The following is an 8,036-nucleotide window of genomic DNA, read 5'->3' as shown; positions in this document are numbered from 1 at the left end:
AAATTTTTAAGAAATTTGCGGGATTTTCCGAGATAAAAAGAATTTTTCGGGTTGAAAAGCAACCGGGATCTCGGGATCCCGTTTGAGAAATCCTACTTGAAATACTTATAATAAGTGAATCTTGAAATATAGAAATACTTGAAGTTATGCAGTCCATATTCCATATAATAGAGTATTTCTAAATAATTATAGTTTATGTGGTTTCATTGACGTGGCTACTAAAACACTTATTTACTAAAAATTTACGCATCCAGATCAAACAGTACAATTACTGCAAATCTTGACATGACGTTTCTGAAAGACGCACCTGTGGCTGAGTTCATAAAACCACTGGTACATGGTCGCGTGTTCGGTCTCGCCGACAGGCTCGTTACTTAGAGTTTTCCAAAATTTTTAAACGTTTTTAACACCTAAATAGGGGTCAGTTTTCTATAAAATTCTCCCGGGAGGTGTTTTCTCTTCGGCAGATCGCCCATGTGTCGCGCTGTCATATACGAATAAAACTAAACCAAACGGTTTCTTGATTTTTCGATTTTTAATTTCGCGCCATTGAGCACTTCCTGATAAATAATTGAATTTAGCAATTGCTTTAGTTTTATTTTGAAAACTATTTGTAAACAGAAATATATACTCTACACGCACAGGATGGCCATAACCTATTTTTTATTCAGAGCACTCTGTTACCGTAACAAAGAAGTAAATTGACACCAAAATTTGTATACAGACTATGCAAAGCACTACATCTAATAGAGCAATCCTTCGTTCCTAGTGCCTGTAATCCTCGGGAGTTTTGGGCGCTCTACTTTATTTCAATATCCTGCTTCGCCACGCTTTGCAGGAATTTACAATTTTTTGGTGCGGTCGCAGCCGCATTACAGATTTTTCCCGACATAAAACTATGCGAAGCATGCAAAAATTATATTGGAAAATAAATTTAGTTCAAAACTTCTGCTGAGAATCTATATATGCCACATATGCCATTAGCGGAAACCATATGCCTTCGGCATATATGGTTTCCGGTAATGGCAGAGAACTGCCATTTTGTGAGAGAACTGCCATCCAACTTTGTGAGAAACCATATATGCCTTCGGCATATATGGTTTCTCACAAAGTTGGATGGCAGTGCTCTCACAAAATGGCACAAAGAAGGCATATATGGTTTCTCACAAAGGCATATATGGTTTCGAATATGGTTTCTCACAGAAATGCTGCAACTTTGGCACACTTAAGTAATCGTATTATATGCATGGATTAATCCAGTGATAAGTGAAGAGTAGTCGTGGTCAGCTGAAGAACATACAGTTCATCGACTTCAAATTTTACACCAGAACAATGGACACACATTCGAGCAACATTTTTTACCTAAGTAAGAAGCTTCTGCAAAACGCATGTCCTTCGTAGAACAACTCGTTTAGTTGTGTTTTTGTTCTTTCTTTCTTGTAAACATAATTATGGCCATCCTGCACATAGAATAGTTAGCTTCTTACGGAAGAAGTAGAAATGGCGGTAAATAGATAAATCTTCATAAAAGTTTTAAACAAGCGGGCGAAGCTGTAAACCATAAGTATAAAATCGTAATCTGTTAAGAATTTTCACACCACTTGCAGAAAATGAGTCACTGAAATGTTTGTCTCTAATATACTATGTTCTGTTTCTTAAGCGCCTGACGTAAGGTACGGGGCCAAAGTAAACTTTCATAATCGGGCGTTACATAAACTCGCAATTGTTCCGGAAAGTCTTCTTTGTATCCCGAGGACAGAAAAGGTAAAAGATTCTTCTTAGTGCATGACATTTTATGAATGAGTCTACATTTGGTTACAATATGTACAGTACATATTAATTTAATGAAATCTCAGTGAACTTTCCAATAGGGGAAAAAAGTGAAATCTACTCCGCACGCGGCGCTAGTATCGACGAGGTTGTAAACAGACTAAGCGATACGTTGTCGGTTCTAAAGTACGATTTATTAATTCTTTAAACAAAAATCCAATAATTATTTTAAGACTGGGTAATGGCTGATGGAGGTTTTAACATTCAGGAATAACTAATTACTAAAGATGTTGTGGTAAATATACCCACTTTTATGAGAGGAAAAGCACAGCTGAGCAGCAGTTTGTCATCTCGAGACAGAAAAATATCTAGTAAAAGAATACATATTGAACGTATTATAGGAATGGCTCGTACTGTACATATAAAATTTTGAAGCAACACATGCATCCGACAGTAACCAAACTTGGCAGTGAAATTATATTTATATGTTTTATGTTATGCAATTTTAGACCATGCATTGTTGGCAGAGATTCTTAATTTGTTTCACTGTTAGTCTAGCTCTCTATTAATACCGTATATAAATTTTTTTCCATTCTAGACCCTAGCCTAATTTAAGTTTTCCATCTATAGTATTTTTAAATTTTTGTCTGTTTATAAATTCTAAGATTAAGAATGTATACTATCATACACAGGAAGGTCTTCATTGTGGAACTTCAATTCAAAGTAATATAGTGGTTTTAAAATTTGTACTATAGTTGAATAAATACTTGTAAGCTAATAAAAGAATTTTAATCTTTAAAACAAAATCTCTTTTTATTATTTAAAAAAATTCACACTATACACCATCTAGAAAAATTTTACATAAACTCAAATTGTAAAATAACAATTAGCTCAATTATTTTATAAACTTAATGTTTATAAAACATTTTTTTTAAAAAGAACTGGCTTAATATGCTCATGGAAAAACATAATTAGTGTTTCAATCATGTCTGCAATGAATTTATTATCTCTTGGAATGATACAAACTTTGAAGTCACTTTTTGTGTAAATAAACAGATGAGCAACTTGTCTATTTGTCACTGCTAATCGTCCTTGGATTTGATGAAAATAATCATGATTCCGTTTTAAAGTAATTTTGTCATCAGTACATTCCAAATATGGTATCTTTAGCACATTCACAGGAAGTTTAAAACTGGAGTAAGGACATTTAACTTCTAATATTTTATCATCATCCACTAGCCCATCTGGACTTGCAGCTAAGAATGGGTATTTTGAATGAAGAAACATGCCACATTCTTTCACAGGAGTATTTACAAAAGAATATGTTTCAATTGCTTTTTTTTTTCATACCTTAAGCTGTGAGAAATTGCCTTACTTTTTATTGGCCTACTTGACAGTAATGAGCCACACAATTTTAGTCTGTTTGTTAATTTTAATTTACAAACTTTTCCAAAGTTTGAAGATGTCAAATGCAACAAATGTTCCTTCTTCCAAACTGCACTTTTTCATTGTAATCTGGTCTCTTTTTCCAAATGTTTTATGTACTCCCTACTTGCTTCAGTTACATGTAAAGCACTTAAACACATTTCAGACATTGTGCTTTTGCAATCATGATCTGACTCTAAAGCCCTCATGTTTGCTGGTTGCCTTAATTACAATATCGGTATTGCACAACCACTTTGCATGTTCATTGCCAAATTAATAACAAAGTTTGTATAATCAGGGATTGTACTACCAGATGGTCTGGGGGTCAAATTTTATGTCTTCCAATCATTTTCTTTTCATTCCTTTCTTCTTAAATAAATGAAATGGAAGCTCACTAGCCTTAACTGGGGAACCTTTATGTTGGCAGGTAGGCTGATGGAATGTTTGTAGAACCTGTGTGCATGTTTTGTGACACTTATATGTGCCTGTTCTTCCATATTCTTCTATTGCCAATAGTGTTACACATACATGTTTGCAATACGCTTTAGGCCCTTTACCTGCTGTACATTCACATATTGCATTTTCTATAACCCCATCATCTGTAATTACTAAATCTGTGTAAATCTGTTCCCCTTGGTTAATTCAGATTTTACATTACCTTTAAAATATAAAAAATGTTTCTCTTTTGTTCCTCTTATTATCAATATTAATAAGAATTCATTAAAATACATCTGCACAGCAGACAGTGGCATTCTTTGATCTGACATCTGCATGTAGGCATCAATTGTCTCTATAGTCAAAACTGGTATTTGTAAACTTGGAGAGAGATCCTTATATTCAGATGAATCAGGAAGTTTGAATTCAGGAGAGCTATCACAGGATATAGAAAAATTATGAGTTTTCTGATTCCTCTCATATGCCAGTAACCTGAAAATTATTGTAAACAAGTTTAATAACTAGTTAACATATGATCACCAATATTTTATTTAGTTTTTTCTGTCTCATTGACAGGAAAGGCAAAAATTATTATTATATATTATATTCTTACCTTAATATATTACATATAATATAAAAATAAACAGTATAAGGTAACTGAACAGTATTGACAAGCACCTAAATATGGCATATATATAGTGTATGCCAGATTTAGTAAAAGAAAATGGGCAAAAATTCACTTGTACAAAAAGTTTATTGGTGAAGAAATTAGTCTTATTGCATTAAATTATTGAAACAAGAAGACTTGTGACCAATAAAAAAGACATTTTGATTATATTTATTTTAAATACTCCGAATATTGTTTTCTCTTGGTAAAAGATTAAGATATGTATCTCTTATATTGTCTTAGAACTTCATAGAAAGTAGTTTTGTTTGTGTTGATTGTTGTTCTAAATTACAGTGATAACCTATTGGTACAGTTAACATTTCAGATACTGGTATAAATTGGTTATAATATGTCAGGCTCAGTACATGACCATATTCCAAAGGAAAAAAAAATTTATTTTAATTAAAGTTTTGACCTTATGTATTGGTTAGACAAATGTGAAAGGAATCAATGACAACTTTACTGATCTTTAAATGTTTTTATCGACAAAAAATGTGCATTTTGTGAAATCTTATCCTTAAAACTTTCATCTACTGGTAAGTTACCTTATCATGTAATAGTTATAAGGACTTGAAATTATAAATGTAATAATTAACGATAAAAATATAGATGTAGATTATTTTAACTTACCTTTCTATTAAATCGGCTTTTCTACCAGCTAACTTGGCATTGTACTTTTTTAATTCTTCCTTTAATTGTACCGTTGTTAACCTTCCTAAAAAATATTTTCGTTCTTCCATTATTATAAAGTAAGCTATCCTTCGAACGGAACAGCTTGTTTACAACCGTATCGATATGTGCGACACCTATGTCACGTGATCACTTTTTTCCCCTATTGAAAACTGTGGTATGATAAGTCCTTAAAATTTATAGCAAATTACATAGAGCTATTAAAATAGATTTAATTACATATAAATTAATTATTACCAAATAAATATATTAAAAAATTAGGAAAAATAATTTTAAATTAAATATAATTACTCGCAGTTTCATTACAGTTGTAATTTTATTAAAATTTCAATTAAAAAAGTGTTTAAAAATACTATAAAACAACATTCTATTATTAAGTATAAAAAACAAATATGGATAATACTAGAAATTGATTCAGAAAAGATGGTAAGTGACAGGAAGCAAAGTAATGTGACCAATACCGTAATCCATTTCATATGAAATGAAGTATACTATTGGTTGCATAACTGCTTGTTATCTAGACACCCCCTATATTAAAATTTGTAAGAGTTATAAACAATTATGCAAATGAGCTACATTTACGATTCGAAATTGGGAAAGAGTTCGTGTTATTTACATTTATTAATAAATTAACATTATATTAATAACTACCGTTGAACAGATTCAAGCATTGAAGTTTAGTACAGGTAAAACATTGATTAATTTAACTGAATTTCATTAAATATTTCACAAAATTTTACTTTTTTGCAGATTTGTTCGAAGTTAAATGCGTTATTTGCGATTTTCCACAAGGATGGAACGATTATTACGGCAATGTTACTTGTAAGGTTTGCATAGAGTTCTTCTTAAATTTTGTTATTTCTAGAAAAGTATCATCGTGTCCGCGTAGTGGAGATTGTTTTATGTTTCAATCTGGAATATGGGACTGTGTACACTGCATAATGGTACAGATGTATTTATTTGGATTAAAAGCTTCAAGAGTTGGAATAGTTGGTAAGAGTTGCTACATGAAACAAAATGAATGTAATTTGCATAAAGTGGACACAATGGTAAGAATTTTGATTAAAATGAGTATTTTATTTTAATTAAATTGAAGAGTTTTCTCTATATTAGGTATCAATAAGTGAGGAATGTAGGAAAGAAGTGAAATACTTTAGAATGCTATATCAGAAAAAGGTGATGATTTGTACAAATTGGTTATATAACCATCCACTTCCTCGTGCTACTCGGAAACAAAAAAGAGAAAAAGTAATTATTTTATATTATTAAATCATTAAAATAAGTTGCTGTATACCAGTGAAATCAATGAATTGTATACGATTACGTCTTCGTAAGTAATATGCACGTGCTAACAGCTTTCATTCCTTGTTATATGTTGCATTGTTCGAGACATGATAACGATTTTAAAAATTACGACAGTTAATTATTCTGTATTACAAAAAGTTTTGTATTAAATAAAACCATTGAACATAGGTTGATGGTCATGTATTTGAGCCTGGATTAGGTTTATAGAATAAAGCAATGACACTTAAGATCTACCAGGGAGTGCCTCCAAGAGGATTTTTTGAAAGGAACTGGTACCTATTTAGGTGTTAGACACGTAAAGAAAACCCCTGGAAACTCCATGCTATCAGTTCGTTGGTTTTGCGCGTGGAGTTTTCCGGGTTTTCTTCACATTCAAATGCTAGTTTCTCATAGAAAATACTTCTGGGAGGCGTCTTATAGGCGGATTGGGCTTTCATTGGTTTATCCATCCATTCATCACAATTTAGTTTAAATTGTAAACTTAATAATTTATCTTTATATAGCCGAAGATGATAAAGAAGTTAATTATTTTGAAACTAGTATCCAATTTTTTGCACGCGCACAATGTCCTCATGCTCGGTTCCTCTTACTGTGTTCTTTTTAAAATAGGAACTGGAGAATTACAGCAGTTGTACATACATATTTTGAAAATAACTAGAAAATTTAAAGATATCTTTCCGATTCAATACACAATTGATTTTAACATAAAGAAATTATTAATATATGGAGGTAAGTACAAAAAGTATTTTAAATATAGTTAAAAGATTTATTATAAGTTTTCTTCTTAGCAGTACAACAAGAAAGTGACATTTCCGATCTTCGTGATAAATTAATAACAGCGGTTAGACTTTATAATACATTTCACAAAGTATATCGATATATACCTCCCATTCCCGAATAGGATATTAAGTTTAAACTTATGTTTAAAACTTATTTTCTTACTGAATTTTTAAATTGAGTTTATATGTAAATACTTACGAATATTCTTGTACCTTCTAACATTTTATGCTGATTGTGATTGTAGTTTCGTTACAATAATCAAATAAAATTTATTTAACTTCACTGGTTTGTGTGTTTATCTTTTTATTTTTACGTAATTACAAGTAGAAGTTGGTCAATCCGGTATCTACAGAACTCCACCAGTGTAACAGTGAAAACTGAACACATACATCTGAACACTGGTAGTTGAAAATGGGCTAGTTCGGCTGCGTGGAATTTTCTGGGTTTTCTTTCACGTGTCGAACACCTAAATAGGCCCAATTTTCTGTAAAGTTCGCTGAAAGACACTTCCTTCACAGATAGTCGAAGTATTGCTTTATCTCATTCCATCAATCTACAGGAACAGGATTATGTCAGATTACGGGATGCTTTTGTATTTTCCCAAAACTTTGCAAGTCACTTGAAATCCGAATGTTACGGCTTTTTCTGTACATTTTGTACCAGTAAACGTTGCTGTATTAACTGAAAATTAATCAATCGATAAATCACAATGGGGTTGTGAGCAGTTTTATACATTCCCAGTTATCTCTTATTATAGGAAGTGCACAGACGCATCTGGAGTAGCGAAATACTAGCGTGCCCGTTATTATCCAGAAATTTGGGAATATCGGTCACTGTTTAAAGTTTATCAGATTAATGCATTTATACAGTACAGCATATGCTATGTATATATTGTACTGTACAATATGCATGTAATGTATAGAGCAGGGGTGGCAAACCTATAGCACACGTACCAAAAGCGGCG

General features: G+C 31.8%; 1 protein-coding gene across 1 annotated transcript; it reads left to right on the top strand.

The window, feature by feature from the left end:
- Positions 1–5,623: 5,623 nt before the first annotated feature.
- On the top strand, positions 5,624–7,334 carry LOC136978133 (uncharacterized). Its single transcript, XM_067273791.1, has 5 exons — positions 5,624–5,673; positions 5,738–6,036; positions 6,101–6,235; positions 6,796–7,021; positions 7,081–7,334. The coding sequence occupies exons 2-5, from the start codon at positions 5,890–5,892 to the stop codon at positions 7,191–7,193; spliced, it is 621 nt and encodes a 206-aa protein (XP_067129892.1). The 5' UTR covers positions 5,624–5,673; positions 5,738–5,889; the 3' UTR covers positions 7,194–7,334.
- Positions 7,335–8,036: the final 702 nt, after the last annotated feature.

This window comes from Centruroides vittatus, unplaced genomic scaffold, assembly GCF_030686945.1.
Source record: "Centruroides vittatus isolate TY-2023 unplaced genomic scaffold, ASM3068694v2 contig_492, whole genome shotgun sequence".
Lineage (NCBI taxonomy): Eukaryota > Metazoa > Arthropoda > Arachnida > Scorpiones > Buthidae > Centruroides > Centruroides vittatus.
The sequence above is the reverse complement of the archived record's forward strand: the minus strand, read 5'-3'. Positions and strand labels throughout refer to the sequence as shown.

Excerpts from the sequence above, each read along its gene's own strand:
- LOC136978133 (XM_067273791.1), top strand. The coding sequence starts at position 5,890 with ATGTTTCAATCTGGAATATGGGACTGTGTACACTGCATAATGGTACAG. Across the intron at positions 6,037-6,100 it reads TGCATAAAGTGGACACAATG|GTATCAATAAGTGAGGAATG; the intron begins GTAAGAATTTTG and ends TCTCTATATTAG. Across the intron at positions 7,022-7,080 it reads GAAATTATTAATATATGGAG|CAGTACAACAAGAAAGTGAC; the intron begins GTAAGTACAAAA and ends TTTTCTTCTTAG.